Genomic DNA, 20,199 nt, shown 5'->3' with positions numbered 1-20,199 from the left:
TGGACTACATTTTTTCCCTTTGCTCCCTGGCTTGCTACGTGCGTAACCTTGGAAGTGAATTCAAACGTTTTCATCATCTTTGTGTCTCTGGAAGGCCGCTGGTCAAGATGAGCATCACGTGGAGGAAAGACGGCGCGGTCGTCCGCGCGGGGATCCGAGATTTCGGCCGCCGACTGGTCATCAGCCAGCCGACGGTCGCCGACGGCGGCTACTACGAGTGCGAGGCGGCGCTCCGCGGCAGCGGCGTGCCCCCGGTCGCGACCGGCGCCTTTCTGCACGTGCTCGGTGTGTAGGTCGCCGTGTGGCGGTCGGTTAGGGACAGCAAGGCGCACTGTCAGAAGGACTGACCTTCATCCGCAACCCAAATTCTCATATTTGTGCCGTGAAATTGAATTAATTTTTTCCCAACAGTCTATTCTCTTCATTTGGTAGCATTTCCCTTGACTGCACTGCTTTCACAGTTGCTTTTCTTTTCGCCCAATCAGATTGCAGCTTTGTGTTGCCATGTCAGTGCCTTCAGAATCATGAAATTATATTAGCACTTTATCCATTTAGATTTCAAATTCGTCCTCTCCGGGCCAGCGAACTTGTGAATAACATTTGTTTTTTTTCCATGATAATCAACTTTACATTTGTAAAAATACCACTTTTTCAAGTAATATGTTTTTGATATAAAATTCATTTTTTGTAAGACTTTTTCTTGTAATGTTCAGATATTTTTTGTAAATTAGTTTTAAATGATACTACTTTATGCCATATTTTCTTTCTTATAATATGAATATTTTTATGATACATTATTCTTGGAAAAATATATATTTCTGCATAACAGAACATTTCTTTTCTCCAATCAACCTGACTTCATCCAACTTTCTTCTCATAGAAAGTTGACTGTTTCTCATAACATTACTTTTGCAATCTTTTCCATTTTAATATTTCCTCCTTGATCCAGAATACCCTCTGTTTGTGAAAGAGCCACCCATTCACATCACTGCTGAGATGGAGAAGGTGGTGGACATCCCGTGCCAGGCTCGAGGTCCGTGCTTTTTGTGTCTCATTTTGCTGCCAAGACGAATCAAAAGAAAAACGAAGTTGACTTATTTTGTGTGCGCACTCGCAGGCACGCCTCAGCCAGACATCGTGTGGTACAAGGACGCGGCGGCCATCAGCACGGTGAAGATCCCCAGGTACAAAATTCTGGCGGGAGGCAGTCTGCAGATCAACGGCCTTCTGCCCGACGACACGGGAATGTTCCAGTGCTTCGCCCGCAATCTGGCCGGAGAGATCCAGACCAACACCTACCTCGCAGTCACCAGTGAGTAGGGACGGGCGCCTTTCACGTTTGAACCGAGACGTTACCGATTCCCGCTACCTGCGAATCGGTACCCGTATTTACAGCAGTCTCGTTTCATTACAAACGTTTTTCGTGTTATCACCCCAAAAATTATTCATACTTTCTTTTTGAAATTCTACAGCTAAATTCTCATTAAATTGCAACCTTTTTTAAAAAAATAATATTTCTTCATTCTAATAAAATGAAATTTTGGGGGCAGTATTACAACTTTTAAAAAGATTTATTTTATTTATTTCATTCTCATAAAGTAAAAATATATATATATATATATATACATTTCAGCTTTCTTTCTTCACCACGTCTTTTTCTCACGGTACAACTTTTTCAGTAAAATACTGACTTTTTCTCTTAAAATTAAAACTTTTTCAGGTAAAAGGACTTTCCTCATAATATTCTGACTTTATTCTTAGAAACTACGACTTAATTTATGTAATGTTTCACACAGTACAGTATATATCTCCTCAGCGCAAGCAAGACCTTGTCTTCAATCCTTGTGTGTTTCTGAGCACGTGCGATGAAGACGCTCTTGACAATTTCCTGGGAGTGAACGAGAACTGGCATCCACCGCCCTCTATTTTTAATTTCTTGTCAAGTCTATTAAAGTTGCTCTGTTAAGAGGGGACTCCTTTTAGGCTTGTCATCATCACCTCTCTTTTAAAACTCATTGTGTGTACGCGTGTGTGTGTTTTCACTTGTGTGTGTGTGTGTGTGTGTGTGTGTCAGGCATCGCTCCCAACATCACCGCCGGCCCCGCTGACAGCGCCGTGATTGACAGCATGTCAGTCATCCTGCACTGCGAGACGTCCGGAGCCCCGCGGCCAGCCATCACCTGGCAGAAAGGTGCGCAAATCAAACGCTGCCCTCTGACCTTTCTGTGAGATTTTCCCTCTGTTTTTTTTTTAAGTACAGTACAGTGATACCTCGATTTACGTGTTGAATTTGCTCAATGTATTCGTATATCCAATCATTGTCACGAAATCATCCTTCTACTTGCTGAAGAACATAGTGAAGAGTGCAAAGGCTTGCATGTTCCAAGCAGACCAGGAGAAGCTCATTCATACTTTTATCGCAAGTAGACTTGACTATTGTAATGGTCTTCTAACTGGACTACTGAACAGAGCGTTAAACAGCTGCAGCTGATTCAGAATGCTGCAGCTCGGGTTCTGACCAGAACAAAGAGAGGAGAACACATTACGCCAATTGTAAAGTCTCTAAACTGGCTCTAAATTTAATTTCAACTTCTGGTCTATAAATCACAAAATGGTTTAGGTCCTGAATACATAAAAGAAACATAAAGCAAAAAAAATCGACCAAGCAACGGCTCGTGAATGGCAAAACACGAAAGTCAAGGTTGCGCCGCAACTTCTTTTTCCAGGTGAGCGCGTCCTGGCCAGCGGCTCGGTTCAGCTGCCCAGGTTCACCCTGCTGGAGTCGGGCAGCCTGCTCATCAGTCCGTCCCACCTGTCCGACGCGGGGACGTACACCTGCATGGCCAGCAACTCCAGAGGCATCGACGAAGCCTCTGCCGACCTGGTGGTGTGGGGTGAGCGGGACACTGTGACAAAAAAAAAATGTTCTTAGAGCCCGTCACTCGGCGGTGAGCCAGCTAGCACAAGAAGCTAATGTCAGAGTATCAAACTCAAGGCCTAGGGGCCAAATCCGGCCCGCCCAATCATTTTAAGTAGCGCGCGAAAGCAAATCGTTTGCATCTATTTCATGTTTCTTGCTAAGAACTGAACTGAAGTTGCAGATCGTCTTCACTTTTAATAATGTTGAGATATTGCAAGTATTTTTTTTATTGCCAAATCACTTTTTACAACTAATTGAACAAACTGTTTTACTCGATTTCTGATTTTAAAACGAGTTATCCAATAATTTGTTATGGACACGCTTAACATCCATAAAATCAAAAATATTGGGAATCCTAACATTTTCAGAGATTGAAGTGGGCATAGGGAGCAATGTCCACATATACTTTGGTGACGATTGATCGCAGTTTTCAGACATGAAGCGACGTTAAGCTTTTTTACATTAAGCGTTTTAAACTTTATTGGGTTCATCTTGAAATGTCCTTGAAAAGAAAATTAAAATAGTGGACTTATTCGAGCTAAGACACACTTTGAATCAGGAATGCGTTGCAGTCCAAGCCAATAACCTGCTGTTCAAACGCTCTTCTCGCTGTGTGTGTGTGTCTGTGTGTGCGTGCGTGCGTGTGTGTGAGTAGCACGCACCCGCATCACCAAGCCGCCGCAGGACCAGAGCGTCATCAAGGGAACCAAGGCGGTCATGGCCTGCGGCGTTACACACGACCCCAGCGTCAGCATCAGGTAACTGAGAAAAAAGTTTGCCGTCGTATTTTGGGCGGGAAACAAGCGCGGCTTATCACAGTTGCGTTTAATGAGTTTGTGAAATCAGCGCTCGATCTCATCAAGCGTCGATCCGCCCGCTGATGACCTCCTGTGGGATGCAAGTCTTACAGTCGCATTGCATATGATGCAAGTGTGTGTGTGTGTGTGTGTGTGTGTGTGGGCTGCTGTCTTCGGAGCCCAGTGATTAGAGTGTCTGTCACCTGTGGGCCCAGTGGCATCGATCGTGTGCCGGCGGTAAACAGTGGAATATGTAAACAGAGTAATAACTTCAGACGGCGCCTTTAATTAAACGCAACGCCGAGGAGATTAGCTGGAGAGCCCCAACAGTCACAATTAATCACTGCATCTCCTGCCTGCACGAGCGTGCGCATGTGTGAGTGCGTGTGCACGTATGTGAGTGTGTGTGTGTGTGTTCATGTGGGGGAGGCATGTGGAAGCTTTTTGGGGATTTGACAGTGGAAATGTATCACGGTACCTCCTTCCTGACAGTGCCCATCTCACCTTGAGATACCACATTTTATTAAAAAATATGCAAAATTATTTTTCTATTGCTGTTGTTAATATCAATTGTATTAGCCTCATCACTATTGATGCTCCATATTTTAGTATACATAATATATTTATGTTGATAATTAAATATTTTTTTCTCAGTATAATTACATAATTTTCAATATTATCTTGATTATTATTAATAATAAGTGTATTATTATTAATTATATTCACTTTTGTTATCATCATTATCAATATAATTTATTATTATTATTATATTAATGTTGCTATTACTTTTTGAACTATCCTTATTATTGATGTTATTGTTATTAATATAAATGTCAGTATTTAATTGTGTTCTATTTTTTTAATTTTGTAATTATTAATTCTCAAACAATAACTACTACAGTGATCTGCAATAATATGAAATCTACTTTTTAGGAATAAAACCTCTTCCTCATCTTTTCTTCCCCGCTACGGTGATGCTATGCAATTTCCATCTTCTATGGATCACCTCTTGGCCCCTACCCTAACGTGCCACTACCCCAACTGCGCCCGTTCTCGTTATTATTAATGTTCAAATGTTCCCTGTCAGTTGGTTGCTAGCTGACTAGCGCAAGAAGCTAGCGTCGCAGACTACATCATCACTCGTACTCGTTTTACAAAGCCAGTCAGTGTCTGACGTCCGTGTGCTCATTTGTTTTGTCCTTCAGCTACGTGTGGGAGAAAAGCGGTTCTGCGCTGGACGTGAAGGCGTCGCCCCGCCTGCGACTGGACGCCGAGGGCACCCTGCACATCTCCCAGACGTGGTCCGGCGACATCGGCACGTACACCTGCCGCGTCACCTCCGTGGGCGGGAACGACTCCCGCAGCGCCCACCTCCGAGTCAGGTGCGCGCCTTTTCCAATGACGGATGTTCCATCAGCGCCCACAATATTAGGCACACGGGCTGCGATCTTTACGAAAAACAATAGCAAAAATGCCCACTTTCAAAAAAAAAAAGCATTTAAACATCAACTGGGAAATCAGCGTATGCCGCGGAAGATAAGTGAACAGCTAAAAGGAAGTTTTATCCAGTTACGAGCTGATCTGATGAAATGTATGTAAGTGTGTGTGAACACGCTCCTTGGGATTTTCCATATATTACATTTTAACTGCAGCCTAATGCACAATCTAAATCGGTGCAGGATTTAATTTGATTTCACTTTACAGCTTCTGATCCGGCATGCTCTTGGGAGATGTATTTTAAATAAAGGTTTGACAGAGATAGGATTTGACAGAGGAAGAAAAAACGCATAACAAGCACAGTAGTTTTGTTGTTGTTGTTTTTTCGTGCCGTTATTAACATAAACCTTCTGCTGCTGCCTCATATTTTTTGAGTTACTGTTAGAATTAGTTGAAGTATTTCTCGATATACTTTGCTCATTTAGCTAAATGACGTTGCAATATAATAGAAAGACATTATTAAGTAAGGAAATTCGATTATTTGTTATTTTTATTATTTTACTTTTGCTATATTGATGCAGATTTTATGCTTCTGTTGTTACAAATATTTTAGACATTTAACTGCACGAGGGGGCAAAATATTTGAACAAATTGAGACTTAAATTTTTTACATTTTATTTTACTTTAATATTACCTTTTTTTCCAAATAGTTTGCTCATTCAACCACATGAATTATATCAAATCTCATCAAAAAGTGGAGGTATACCAAATGAAGTGTCCAGTGAGTGAAGCGCATTTCGTGCCGCGTCTTGTCCGGCTCCAGGCAACTCCCTCACGCGCCCGAGAACCCCGTGGCGGCGCTGAGCAGGACGGAGAAGCGCGCCATCAACCTGACGTGGGCTCAGGCCTTTGACGGCAACAGCCCGCTCATCCGCTACATCCTGGAAGTGTCCGAGAACAGTGAGTCGATCCTTTTTAAAGTCACCGCACGCGCTCCGTTGCTTCCCCGACGAGGGAGTGCGTGGAGGCACGCTTCTGTATGAGGATAACTGACAAGACATTAACAGGAAAATGAATCACGCCAGAACGCATAATGAATCTTATTCTTTTTTTGAGGGTATAATTGAATTTCAATCGCATATCTGGAACACTGGAGACACAATAGAAGGAAATGCTATTTGAGGGAATGTGCCGTTAATAGTCCAGAATAAAAGTGTGTAATATTAATGTATTCCAATTATGCATTCATTGATTTTATATATATTACTTTTGAAAGCCAAATAAAATCCACTTTAAGCAGGTTTGTGTTGACTCCCATTTGACATGAGTTTGAATATGATTGATTAATTCACACATCCCCAGTTTGTAACTTAACTGAGTAATTGTAAATGTTACTAAGTTACTGTAAATAAGCAGCTGTAACTTAGTCACTAAAGCAAAGTAAGCAGGAAATGTCAGGAAAAGCCAACTTGAACATCTGAATTTTAGTTGGGGTTAAATGAGAGGCACTGATAATGGTCGCAGGTGTGTGCTGACTGCCATTTAACATGAGTTTGAATGTGATTGGTTCATTGTGAACACAGCCACATCCCCAGTTATTAGAGGGTGTGCACAGTTGTGCAACCACAAAGTGGAGGTTGTACCAAATGAAGTGTCCAGTGAGTGAAGCGCATTGCGTGCCGCGTCTTGTCCGCGCCCGAGAACCCCGTGGTTAGTGGTGGTTTATTAAAGATAATGTTCTCAGCTCATGGACACTGTTGTTCACGAATGACAAACTGCTGAGCTTGAAGTCTGTTGTAAACCAAAACAGCAGCACCTCACAAGACGTAAACACTTTCTCTGCCATATTTAAGTGTAGAGACTTACGTATGTATTCGAGATGGTCTCACGTCATTTGGGGACTTTAAAGACTATTCGTGTCATACTAGACTCAGACACGGTGAGGAAGTTTGCCACCATTGACGAGTGTTCACATTTTTGTGTGTGTGTCAGACGCTCCGTGGACGGTGCTCCTGGCCAACATCGGCCCGGAGTCCAACGGGGTAGCGGTGGGCGGCCTCATCCCGGCACGCTCCTATCAGTTCCGCCTGTGCGCCGTCAACGACGTCGGCCGAGGACAGTTCAGCAAAGAGAGCGAGCGGTAAGTTGCCTAACGTGACGCAAAGGGGAATGATTCCAACCAAATCAAAGAGCGATGATCTTCCTGGAAAGCTGACCAGCTCTCTATTTACTGTTACAGTCATTCTAAACCAAAAAAACGCCAAAAACAGTAAGCCTAACTAAATAGCTAGCTAGCTAGGTAGGTAGAACCAACCAGGAGTTGCAAGTACTAGCCTTGTTAGCTTAGCTGGCTAAACTCGTTAGCACCTGGGACAGTAATGAGACATCACGCTGGTAGCATAACGTCAGAATTTGGGTAAAGCGCTAACAACAGCTTACCGTTATTTTACAGATAATTCATGTATATGAATCATATCGTATGTCAATTATCGGCGGCGTATCATTACCCGAAACCTGCATTTCTTACTTTTTTTTGTGTGTGTGTAAATTTTAGAGGGATTCAACGGATTATGTGACCGACTGCATCACTTTATCCACATACTGTAGCTTATATAGAATATAAAAAGGTACTCAAATAACGATTCATTTCAAATGTGATGCAGATGAGGGATTCAATTAACTGCGCAGACAAAACCACATTTATTTGGTTTAGTTTTGATTATTTTTTATTTTTTTTTCAATTTCTATAGGCATTCTAATAATGATGACGACGACCGCATTGCTTAATCCAAAACCTGCATTCATCTGGGTTCATTTGGATTTTTGAAGAATTCAAACGACCATGTGGACGACCCCGTCCGTAGCTTTACGCTGAGTCTGCCTTTGTGGTTTATAAACAGAGGTCGGCAAGGTTATTTTTGCCCCCATTTCCAATCCAAATTGTAGTAGTAGTAGTAGTAGTAATAGTTGTAGTCGTAGTCGTAGTGGAATGAGCAAGCTGCTGGATGGTCCCTTTCAAGATAAAACCGTGGCTGAGTCAGAATTCAGGCTTTATGAAGCCTTGATGGGAGCGCTGACCCGGCTCCACGCGGCTGCCTTCTATTAACCGGGCACTCGCCCGCCGAACACGCGCCAGGCTTGAAAGGAGGGAGCGCATCGCACAGACTGGGGTGTGGAGCCAATTCTCCTGCCCGGCCACACGAAAGGAACTCCAGATGTCCAGTACGCACGTACCGGACCTGTCAGACTAATCTTGCGCACAAACCAATTTCGTGCGTCCACACGCCCGCCAGCCTTTACTAGCGGCCCACCATGAACACACCTTTCGCCGCGGGCATCGACGCACCCCGGCGGTGACAAATTTGATTAGATTTTTGTCGAGGAGACAAGAAATCAAGATGTCATCTTAAATCAAGATGTCATCTTAAATTGACTCAGGCCGGACGGCTCCTTTTCTTTCCGGTGATGTCTCGCCATTGCGTTGCTCCGTTTTCAACGACGCCGCTTCGATTGTCTCGCCGTCATGATGACTGTGTGCGCGCACACACACACGAAACACGCTTTCAGGTGACGCCGATGATGAAATGTGATGGAAATACCGTTGAAGCGCCAAAGTCAGCAGCAATTTGTGCTTTCACGTTGTTCTAATTCACTTGCTTTCCCATTGAGCTCCATTATGAGTGAAATAATCGAAATTTGTCACCCTTAAAGGAGCCGTTAATAACTGTTCGGACATTGTTTTAAGTGGATGAATTCAAGTGTAAGATAAATAAATAAATTGAAGTAAGATTGAGCAGCATAGAGCCCTAGTGGTTCATATGTCTGCCTCGTGGTTTGTTAGCAAAAAAAAACCAAATATTACAAGACTTGTTAATCATAAGCGTGCTATTTTTGTGTGACTTTTGAGGCTCATTTCCACGGTTTCTTTCCAGGCTAACCCTTCCCGAGGAGCCCCCCAGCGCGCCCCCTCAGACGGTGATGGCCAGCGGCCGCACCAACCAGTCCATTATGATTCAGTGGCAGCCGCCCCCCGAGAGCCACCAGAACGGCCCCCTGCAGGGTTACGTCATCAGGTGGGAGAACCGTGGCCACCCGGGCGGCCCGCTTCCATTTCAACGCGATAATAACCCGTGTGCCAGCTCCTCTCCGCCGCCAATTAGATACCTGCAGCTCCTTTGGGCACCTGTCACCGCCGCTCCCCTCTGTGCCTTCTTTATCTGCCGCAATTACCTGTCTTTCTATTCCGGCGCTGCCCTGAATTTGTTCCGTGACCACGTTGGCAACTCAAAACATTGCATCGCAAATCATCTTTCCCCAATGGAATGAATGGAGATGTAGTTAATCAGGTCCAGTGGTCCAAACAAACAAAAAAGACGACGTGGGTGAAAACCAATAGTATCGAGTTGTGAAAAAAATATGAAATTGCCCATATTTGGACATACAGGGTTTCCACCCAACATCGACGATATGCCTGTGAGTATTATTGTATACGCTGTCTGCATGTGTTGCTGCCACTTGTATTCAAATATAAGTTGTGCAAAGGTTTATAACAACATTGATGCCGGTTTCGTTAGCCTATCAATGGCATTTTACATTGTGTATTAGCATTAAGCTAGTTAACAGTGACGGTAAACTTCAACTGGGAGTGGAACTAAACAGCTTAAAGCAAGCATTTGGCCACTTTTTGAAGAATTGTTCGCTATCTGCTGCCTGTTGTGACGTTCGCTGCCACCATAGTTCGCGTTTATGACTGGATTTTTGCTCGTAAGTCAAGACAGAAAAATTGTTTGTGTCGAAGTCGAGGTATTGCTGTACTTGTTTTTTTTTTCTCATGTCTTTTTGTTTTGTTTTTATATTTTTATCCCGGCACTGACCGATTGCCAGGTACTGTTTGTCCGGGCTTCCTGTGGACTGTCAGATAAGGAACATCACCAGCCCGGATCAGAGCAGCCTGCTGCTGGAGGACCTCATCATATGGACCAACTACGAGATCGAGGTGGCCGCCTACAACGGGGCGGGCAGGGGCGTCTACAGCCACAAGGTGACCGAGTGGACGCTGCAAGGAGGTGAGCGGCACACGGACGGGGGGAAAAAAAAAAACAAAGTACACTCTGGACCGGTTGCCAGCCAGCCAATCGCAGGGCACGTGTGGACAAACAAGCATTCACATTCCGTTTCAAAATATTTGGACAATTAAGAGTCGAAGTCACTTTTTAGATGTATAAAACTTCACGACAAAGTGACAAGAAACCTTTTATCAGTCTTGTAATCTGAAGGTTGCGACATGAATTAAATAAGAGTTCTCGATAACCGGAGGTCTTTTGTCCAACCCAAACACACACGAATGATACAAGTAGTGATTTTTTATAGAAAAAGATCTCCCCCCCCCCCTTTTCCGGAACCAAAAGGGAAGATGGACCGCCTCTGAATGTTACTTTTCCATTTTAGGATTATTTGTGGTTTAAAACCATGCATCCGTAATATCGTGCAGTCCTGTTAATATGTTGTATTCAGTGACATTTTAGCTACATGACAGCGTCAAACTATTGGAAACAACTCTCAGTATTGCACTGAATGTAAAACATACATTAGAGCGGACTTCTCTGCTCCCGGTGCTGATGTTGTGCTGCTTTGATTTGAAATTCCTTTGACTCGTATGTCGGCATTCGGAAGGCTTCAAACTATTTCCCATCTCCCAATTTCCTGTCATGATAAGCACCGCCGACTCCCTGACTGCGTGAGGAGCGAGATCCTCAAGAGCGCTCCCAAAAGGAAACTGAGTCATTCCATTTGCCGTTCCGTTCCACACCTCGCTCACGTTCACTTATCAGCGGCAGACGGTTAGCGGGCGGCCGACGTCAATTACAGTAGCAGCTGAATTTTGAGAGTGCAGTTGTACACAAATGTATGGAAATGTTTGCCGTATTAGACGTTCAACGACCGACTTAAACCAAAGACGCTCAACAAATTATCATAATGCCAGGGAGCGTAAACCGCAAAGACCTTCTAATAAAAATGCACAAAGAATTTGCTATTAGAAAAAAACGATTTGAAAGTTGGGAAAGTGTAAGTCATAGGCATATTTTCTTTTTTTTATTGACATTTAAAAATCATTTTCTAGCGCTTAATGTCGTGCAAGTAACCATTTTTGGTCACTTGAACTTGAGTCGCCACACGCTTCGCTGTCATCATCATCATCATCATCATCATCATAACCCCAATCAGAAAATTGAAAAAGTAGACTAAAAGAAAAGTAGATTCCACTGGTACGTCATGATAAATTATAAAAATATATAAATAGTCAAAGTAAGTATTTATTATTAATAGAGAAATATAAATGATAATCATTGATTAGAATTCAATATACAATTAAAAGAAAAATAAGAAGCTGGTATTTTGATATTTTGGGCTCATAATAAATTCAAAAATCTAACATAACCATAATAATCATCATCATTGTCATCATCATAGTAATAATTATAAGATTATAATTCAATACAATACTCATTGAAAGTTAAATAAAGTAGTATTGTACTTGTGTGTTGTTATAGATGTGTTTTTATAAAATTAGATAAATGTAGAAAAAAGAAAAGTCAAGCTTAAAAAAAAATAAACATTTTGGATTTACTTGTCTTTTAAATAATGCATAAAATTTTAAAATGTTCCAAAAAGTGTACATTTTCTACTTTGGTGTATGACTTTTTAGTGTTTTGTATGTTGATATTTTTTCCTCATGATAAACACAAACAAATACAACCATGTAAAAATGAAGATTATAATTCAATATAAAAAGAAGACTATATATTGAATTCTTTATGTATTGATACTTGTATGTTGTGGATCATTAAAAAAAAAAAATCCTATTTACATTAACAAATACATAAATATAGAATAATAAATGAAAAAAATAGAATAACATGCTTTTGTTTTTTTTTTCATAAAATTGCATACATTTCATAAATGTGGAAAATGTTAAACTGCACAAACAAAGTGTATATTTTGTGCGTGACTTTTTTTTGTAGAGAATGCTACTAAATCCTGGTAATAACAAGCTCTCATGTGTGTATTCAAATACCACCACCAAAGTATCTCCTTTGTTGTGTTTTATTCACATAGTCAACCTTTTGATACCTGGAAGGTACAAAAGACGTCAACGTCATAGTTTCCCCTCCATTCCCTTGCCGCGTATAAATATGAATTTCATCATCCAGCTGTCTGTCAGTGAAACACAAAAGACATATTTCACAGCTCGCCCTCTCATTAATTTGTCAGCAGTCCCCATCAAAAATGCAGAAAGGGGAGCCGTAATTCGCGTTTAGGCTCAAAGAGAATCGAGAATTGGGAGCGCTCTGACCGGCCTCTCGGCTTCATGAATTTTTGCGGCCTTGCGTCACAAGGTCGCGTTCGCTTCAAAGAAACGCGCTGCGAGCTTTCACCTGGAAGGCGCCCGAGGCCAGAACACACACGCACGCAAGCGAGCGGATTGAACGCCTCCGACGAACTTTGTGCTTTCTCTGCCTCATCCCAATCTTTTTCCTTCCTCAGTGCCCACGGTGCCACCGGGAAATGTGCAAGCCGAGCCGGTCAACTCCACCACGGTGCGCTTCACCTGGCGCGCCCCCAGTCCGCAGTTCATCAACGGAATCAACCAAGGCTACAAGGTGAGCGGCCCCTCTCTGCCCACTAGAGGGGACCAGTGGCCCAAGAGGCAGACTGGCACTCGTTTGGGGGCAACCATCTCCCGACAGCTGGCAAACTTCAATCTTCATGTACTTGTGTGTGTGTGTGTGTGTGTGTGTTTAGGCCACACGGGAGGGAAGATAATCGTTTTCCAAGGGAGGATGCAATAATATTTTGGGGGAAAAAGTTGTTTTATTATTTTGACAGCTAAAAGACATTCTTTTTAAGAATAGTAGTCATTTTTCTTAGAAGTAGAAATCTTTACAGAATACAGTCATATTTTTGGAGAAAATTGTTTTGTTTTTTTTAGAGAGGGAAAAAAGTACAGTAATTTTATGAGAGGGGGACTTGTTGTTGTTTTTTTTATTAGAAAAAAAGTTTTGTTTGTCCAGAAAAAAAATTATTTAGAATATTATCTACTCAAATACTAACTACTTATTTTGCAAGAAAATAATATTTTGCTGTATTAAAAAAAAGAGAGAACTTTTCTCTTTTCTCAAAAGCATTATTTTGTAGGAAAGCCAAATTTTTTTGTATTTGTTTCAGAAACCAAGTCATAATTATTGATTTAAAAAGTATGAATTGACAAAAATAAACTACGTTTTCAAAGAAAATGAATTGTATGTTTTTCAAGACAAAACTAGTAATCTTGGGAGTAAAAAGACAAATTCTTTTGAAAAAAGGTTGTATTGTCAGAGAGACAATTCTTATGTGACTATAGTAGGATTTATTCAAGAAAAGAGTTGTGCTTTTTTGAAAAGAAAAAGTCTTATTTGTTCAGAATAGTGGAATATAAAACTAGTTTTATACAAGAAAATAAATAATATATTTTCTATAAAACGTTTTTATCTTACAAGGGTAAAGTCGTGCTTTTTTTCAATGGGAAAAAAGGATGTAATATGACAAGAAGACATTTGAATTCTATTCAGTGTGGCCCTGATACTCATTTGCATGAAGGTGGGCATTGTGTTTTTTGTATGAGGTTTGTCACCTCCAGTAAAATGAAGTCAAAATGAAACGTGCAGCGTGCCCCTTCCCCTCGTTCCAGCTGTTGGCGTGGGAGCCCGGCCGGGCCGGCGAGGTCGCCGTGGTGACGGCGCGCCCCAATTTCCAGGACAGCGTCCACGTGGGCTACATCTCGGGCCTGAAGAAGTTCACCGAGTACTTCACGTCGGTGCTGTGCTTCACCACGCCGGGGGACGGCCCGCGCAGCCCCCCTCAGCGACTGCGCACCCACGAGGACAGTAAGTGGCCGCCCGCTAGTATTATGGGATGCCAAGTTTTTTTTTTTGTTTTTTTTTAATTATCATCATTATTATTATTATTATTATTATTATCATCATTTCACAGCCCCCGGTGCTGTGGGACACCTCAGCTTCACCGACATTTTGGATACCTCCCTAAAAGTCAGCTGGAAGGAGCCTCAGGAGAAAAACGGTCTTCTCACAGGTGATTATTATTATTGTTGTTGTTTTTTTTCCCCCTAAAGAAATAACATAAGTGGAGTGGAGTAAAGATGATGTTATGTTATGTTTGTTTCGCAGGCTATCGCATCTCGTGGGAGGAGTTCAACAGGACCAACACGCGGGTGACGCACTACCTGCCCAACCTGACGCAGGAGTACAAGGTGACGGGCCTGACCGCGCTCACCACGTACACCATCCAGGTGGCCGCCATGACCGCCAAGGGACAAGGCCAGCTGTCCGCCTCCACCATCTCCTCGGGCGTCCCGCCAGGTCGGCGCCCTAAAGCGGCGTGGCAGTGCCACGCGCAATTTCAAACACTTCTCAGGCCTCTTAATGCAACACAGTTCTGACCTCGCTGAAATGAGCCCGTTGTCATGCGTCTCATGCAAGAACGCCGGTCCTTCTTTTCATTTGGGCCCAATCGTGAGTCAGGCTTTCGTTTCCATGACAACCAGGGCATTAGATTTGAGACGACAGATGCTTGGAAGGCTACCACGTAGCATCATCTAAAAAAAAAAAAAAAAAGCACTTTTTTTGAAGAAAATCTTTCATAGTAGAACATAAATAAGTTAAGAAAAAAAGTTTTACCAAAGTAATCTTACCAGAACAGTCTTTTTGTAAGTCTTCTTTTTTCAAAAAAAAAAAAATTCAAGCAAAAAGAAAAAATCTCTGGTCTCTTTCCGCAGAGCTACCCGGCCCCCCGACCAACTTGGCCATTTCCAACGTGGGCGCTCGCTCCGTCAGTCTGCAGTTCAAGCCCGGCTACGACGGCAAGACGTCCATTTCCCGCTGGCAGGTGGAAGCCCAGGTAGGCTGCGCGCTTCGTTCGCTCCGCCGACCCGCACCCTCCGCTCGCATCCGATATGCTGACGTCGTGCGGAAAACTTTGTCCGCGCACATTGCAGATCGGCATCATCGGGGAGAATGAGGAGTGGCTGATGGTTCACCAGCTGGCTAACGAGCCTGACGCCCGAGCAATGGAGGTCCTGGAACTGAATCCTTACACCTTCTACAGGTGAACACCGCAGCGAATAGCTTTATCTACAGCCTGCATTTATTCGGTTTGACTTAAATATTTTCCAGTGTTTTTGAGGAATTCAACTGATTTTGCGGCTTTCATTTGGCAGTTTTAGTTTTATTTCGATCCTGCACGTATCTGGCTTAGTTTTAATGTGTGTCCATTTATGAGGGATTCCAATGACTGTGGATCAAGGACCGGCATTTTTTTGGTTTGGTTTAGATTTTTTTTTTTTTGGGGGGGGGTCGGGGTCGAATGATGACCCCATAGTTTTATCTCTTCTTTTGTCGATTTTTGAGGTATTCGAATTACAATGCGAGCAATCACAAAGCTTTATTCAGAGCTGTGTTCGTATGGGTTTTTAGTTTTTTTGTTGATATTCGGAAGAGTCTAATGACTTTGCAGACAACCCCTTATTTACATCCAGTGCCTACATTTATCTGGGTTTGTTTTTTGTTTTTTTTTGTCCATTTCTGAAGTACTCAAATGACTATGCAGAGGATCCCATAGCTTTATCATTCAAAACTTTGCATTATTATCTTTGTACAAGCAGATTTCCAGCTCCCGTCTTGAAGGTGTACCTAATACTATGGCCAGTGGGTGTAGCGCCACTTCCGTGCCTCAACATTTGTCACCTCATCACATGGTTTCTTCGTCCCAGGTTCAGAATGCGGCAGGTGAACATCGTGGGCACCAGCCCCCCCAGTCAACCTTCTAGAAAGATCCAGACCCTTCAGGCCCCTCCGGACGTCTCCCCCGCCAACGTCACCCTACGCACGGCCAGCGAGACCAGCCTGTGGGTCCGCTGGGTGGTACGTTTCCGCCGCTTGTCTGTTTTTGTCGTTCTTGACGACAAAGCCTCTTGCAAATACTTGTGATAACGCAATAACACGAAACCTTCCTCGTCTCAGCCTCTTCCCGAATGGGAGTACAACGGAAATCCCGATCTGGTCGGCTACCGCATCCAGTACTCCAAATCCGGCTCCAAAGGAGGCGTTCTCTCGCACGTCATCATGGACCGGCTGGAGCGGGAGTTCACCATCGAGGACCTGGAGGAGTGGACCGAGTACGAGGTCCGACTTCAAGCCGTCAACGGGATCGGGTCCGGACCCTGGAGCCAGCCGGTCCACGGGAGAACCAGAGAGTCCGGTGAGGAAGACTGTCCCGTCGGTGTCACGTGCACAGCGTTTGGGTCTGGTGCCTGAAGTCCCTCTTGTTGCTTTAGTGCCTTCCAGTGGTCCCGCCAATGTGTCGGCCTTTGCCACCACCTCCAGCAGGATCCTGGTGCGCTGGGGCCAGGTCCCGGAGACGGACCGCAACGGACTCATCCTGGGATACAATGTCAGTAAATATTGACATTCTGTTGTATATCATATCATTATACCTCATGATGCAGTTATTGAGACGTCATTATCACATACAGTATTGATGTTGGCCAACATCTAACTACTGTATGCGCAGTTAGTGAAGATTTGTCCTCTTTGTGCCCATTTTCCATGCCGTGTAGTATTTACCCCCAAAGCACTTCTACCGTTCTGTGGCAGGTCATCTACAAAGAGAAGGACTCAGATTCGGCCCCGAGCTTCTGGACGGTGGAGGGCAACACGAGCCACAGTGTCCTGCTGACGGGTCTGGGCAAGTACGTGCTCTATGAGATTCGGGTACTCGCCTTCACCCGCATCGGCGACGGGAGGAGCAGTGCGCCGTCCATCTTGGAAAGGACCCTGGATGATGGTAATTTGTAAATCCTCCACTCCCTGTTTTGTTTTAAAAGAGACTTGTGATGCATTTTTTTCAGTGGAATAACTCGCTGACAACGCCAATCAAAATTGTACATTAGCATATTTATCAAGGCCCATTTTCTCAAATTTTTTACACAGCTTGTGTGCTCATTAGGATGCTAATGACAGTAATGACTGTAATTATTCTTAACAACTTTGTGGCGTTACAGTGCCAGGCCCTCCAGTTGGCATCCTGTTCCCTGAAGTGAGAACCACCTCCGTCAGGCTCATCTGGCAACCCCCATCCCAACCCAACGGCATCATCCTGGGTGAGTTATAACGGCTATGCCATCATCGCTTCCATACCGGGGGTCCTCGATTTCTGACGGGCCCGTCATGCAACATATCGATGTTAGGCACTTCGGGCTGAACTGCATAGTTTGCAAAGCGGTGGTGTAAGAATACGTCAACACGCAGCATTAGAAGGCATGCTCAGTTATTGCCATACCTACTGTTTTTCATTCGATTGTTTTATATTGATGGCCTAGAAGTGATTTTCATGCAAACATTTTCTGTTATTATGACTTTACTACTGCATTTGCATAGGTTAGTGAAGCCACGAGGCATTTAAATTTACATACAAATTTGGGTTGCGCTGCTTGTTTGAAAGATACTGGTGGTGTTCCACAAGGCTCTTTTCTTGGTCCTTAAATTTTTACATTATACTCTCCAACATGGGTTCACAAACTTTCTGTGTCTAGGTAGGACAATTTTTCACGGAACCCCTCATCATCCGGATGCCAGTTAAACGTAGCTACCATGTGCACCCCTTAATGCCATAGGAATTTAAAAAATTTGCAATTTAGCATTACAAAAATTATATCTTTTAGAGAACATAAGTAATGTTATAAGAATGAAGTTCAATTTTTCCAAAATAAAGTAGTTTCCTGTAATGTTGCTCCTTTTATTCTGGAAAATATATTTTAATCTCTAAAAAATAGGACTATATATTCGAAAAAATACGACTTTTGTTCTCAAAAAAAAAAGTGCTTTAATTCTTTATTCATGCAAGGATTTCAGACTTATGTGATTAAAATGTCAGAATCATATCAGAGTTTTAAATTGGTCCAAAGCTAAGGTAGGGAAGTGTGAATGGTTTATTTCATCGTCACGCTGTTCCCCGTGTGTCTATGCACTTTCTAAAATGACACAATGTAATTTATTGAGGACCCCCAAGCTACGGCTCAGTGACCCCAGTTTTACGACCACTGATAGGTAATCATATGTCACATTGACTTCAGTCGTTGCATTTGTCAGTAGGATAGTGGCTTCGCTCTTCATGTTTTGACTATATGACGTCCTCGCAGCCTATCAGATCACGTACAGAAGAAACTCGTCCAGCGGTAGCGCCGCCACCGTTGACGTCTTGAGCCCCAGCGCGCGGCAGTACACGGCGGCAGCGCTGAAGCCCGAAACGGTGTACATGTTTCGCCTCAGTGCGCAAACGCGCAAGGGTTGGGGCGAGGCCGCCGAGGCCTTGGTGGTCACGACAGAAAAGCGAGGTGAGAGCCCGGCCTCGTGGTTAAATGTCTCGAGGAAAAGCAAAAACGAATTGTAGGAATCAGCGCTCGTTTCCGCCCCCCCACTCGTCAGTCCGACCTCAACCCACCAGCCGGCCCGTCACGCCTCAGCAGGAAGTGCGGGCTCGCCGGGTGCTGTTGTCATGGGAACCAGGCAGCGACGGCCTCTCTCCGGTGCGCTACTACACGGTGCAGTACCGAGAGCTCCCGGACAACAACTGGATGGTCCACTCGACGTCGGTCAGCCACGAGATCAACTCCTACTCGGTGGACAGGTACGTTGGCATTACACATTTTCGCCATGACATCCTGGACACAGCAGAATCAATAATTATTTGTTTACAAGAATTATAATGCTCAGGAGGGATTACGGTGGTGCTTTGAGATATGAGTTTCATCATCTCGAATCATCTTCCCCCATTGAATGACTAGAAATCCCATTAATCCGTTCTAGCATCTTTTTAATATAGAAACTAGCACTATAATGATGCACTTTATAAAAATATTTAGTAATAGCATAAATAAATAGAATTGAAAGAATGAAACAGTTTGTGCATGATGATTAAGTCATTGTGATTCCTTCTGATGTGTGTAGCTTGTCCACCGGGGGCAGTATAATGCAGTCTTGTTCACAAATGAAGAAAAGTTTCATTCAACTACATTGTGACTAGGTAATCTGGAGTAATATCAGTTGTTTTTTGCACAGGATGAAGAGTATATAAATGTGAGTATTGTTGTATTTATTATATATAGATATATACAGTGTTTGTGTTCAAATATCTGTTGCGTAAAACGCTTTTAACGCCGCCACGTCGATGCTGTACTTTAGCCCGTCTATGGCGTTTCCCATTATGTGTTAGCATTAGGCTAGGAGACTTAAAGGCAACGTGATGTGGTTTTAAATACACAACGTGTAATTCTCAGTTTTTTGTTTAGTTTGAAGACTCATTTTTGACAAGTTTTTTTTGTTCAGTATTAGCCAGACCGCTGCTTGTTGTGAAGTGAGTTGAGTTCACTGCCACCGTACAGCAAAGAAATCATCTGAACGATGGCTCGTATCTTAAGGCACCACGGTACAGTGTACCAAAAGGCAACTACCTGTATGACATTTATCTTTTGGCTTTGACCTACATTGGGGCCCAAAATGATTCGTACACTGACAACAACATTTGTTCAAGTAAAGCGTTTATTTCCCCCCCCTTCTCTTTTAAAGGTTAAAGCCCTTCACGTCGTACCAGTTCCGCGTGAAGGCCACCAATGACATCGGCGACAGCGAGTACAGTCAGGAGAGCGAGGCCGTCACCACGCTGCAAGACGGTGAGACGCTTGTCGGCAGACATGATCGTAGTCCGTCTCAAGTCGATGGGACTAAAAATGGCCCTATCTGCCCTTCCATCCATTTTCTATCACCTTTGTCCTCATTATGACGGTGGGTAAGCTGGAGCCTATCCGCTGGTTCACTCTGGACTGCTCGTCAAACAACAGTTAACATATCACATTCGCACTTGTCAATTAGTTCAATTAGAGGAAACTTGCAAGCGCCACACAAGAAGGCCATTGCTGAGATTTGAACCCAGAAC

The 20,199-nt window shown here is 43.4% G+C and overlaps 1 protein-coding gene across 2 annotated transcripts in view; it reads left to right on the top strand.

Annotated features, from left to right (window-relative positions):
- LOC133466046 (protein sidekick-2-like) overlaps positions 1-20,199 on the top strand; it is a 127,068-nt gene that overhangs the window by 88,069 nt on the left and 18,800 nt on the right. For both annotated transcript variants that reach the window (XM_061749362.1, XM_061749361.1), the window contains exons 8-32: positions 95-285; positions 950-1,033; positions 1,118-1,312; positions 2,075-2,191; positions 2,727-2,894; positions 3,576-3,678; positions 4,923-5,099; positions 5,978-6,114; positions 7,147-7,294; positions 9,087-9,227; positions 10,039-10,220; positions 12,700-12,815; positions 13,883-14,078; positions 14,185-14,283; positions 14,379-14,570; positions 14,987-15,108; positions 15,206-15,315; positions 15,980-16,130; positions 16,230-16,467; positions 16,544-16,659; positions 16,863-17,052; positions 17,270-17,368; positions 18,407-18,601; positions 18,693-18,894; positions 19,833-19,936. In XM_061749362.1, the coding sequence (XP_061605346.1) occupies positions 95-285; positions 950-1,033; positions 1,118-1,312; positions 2,075-2,191; positions 2,727-2,894; positions 3,576-3,678; positions 4,923-5,099; positions 5,978-6,114; positions 7,147-7,294; positions 9,087-9,227; positions 10,039-10,220; positions 12,700-12,815; positions 13,883-14,078; positions 14,185-14,283; positions 14,379-14,570; positions 14,987-15,108; positions 15,206-15,315; positions 15,980-16,130; positions 16,230-16,467; positions 16,544-16,659; positions 16,863-17,052; positions 17,270-17,368; positions 18,407-18,601; positions 18,693-18,894; positions 19,833-19,936 (3,773 nt within the window). The remainder of the gene's footprint in view (positions 1-94; positions 286-949; positions 1,034-1,117; positions 1,313-2,074; positions 2,192-2,726; positions 2,895-3,575; positions 3,679-4,922; positions 5,100-5,977; positions 6,115-7,146; positions 7,295-9,086; positions 9,228-10,038; positions 10,221-12,699; positions 12,816-13,882; positions 14,079-14,184; positions 14,284-14,378; positions 14,571-14,986; positions 15,109-15,205; positions 15,316-15,979; positions 16,131-16,229; positions 16,468-16,543; positions 16,660-16,862; positions 17,053-17,269; positions 17,369-18,406; positions 18,602-18,692; positions 18,895-19,832; positions 19,937-20,199) is intronic.

This window comes from Phyllopteryx taeniolatus, chromosome 16 (assembly GCF_024500385.1).
Source record: "Phyllopteryx taeniolatus isolate TA_2022b chromosome 16, UOR_Ptae_1.2, whole genome shotgun sequence".
Classification (NCBI taxonomy): Eukaryota; Metazoa; Chordata; class Actinopteri; order Syngnathiformes; family Syngnathidae; genus Phyllopteryx; species Phyllopteryx taeniolatus.
This window is presented reverse-complemented; position numbering and strand designations above follow the sequence as displayed.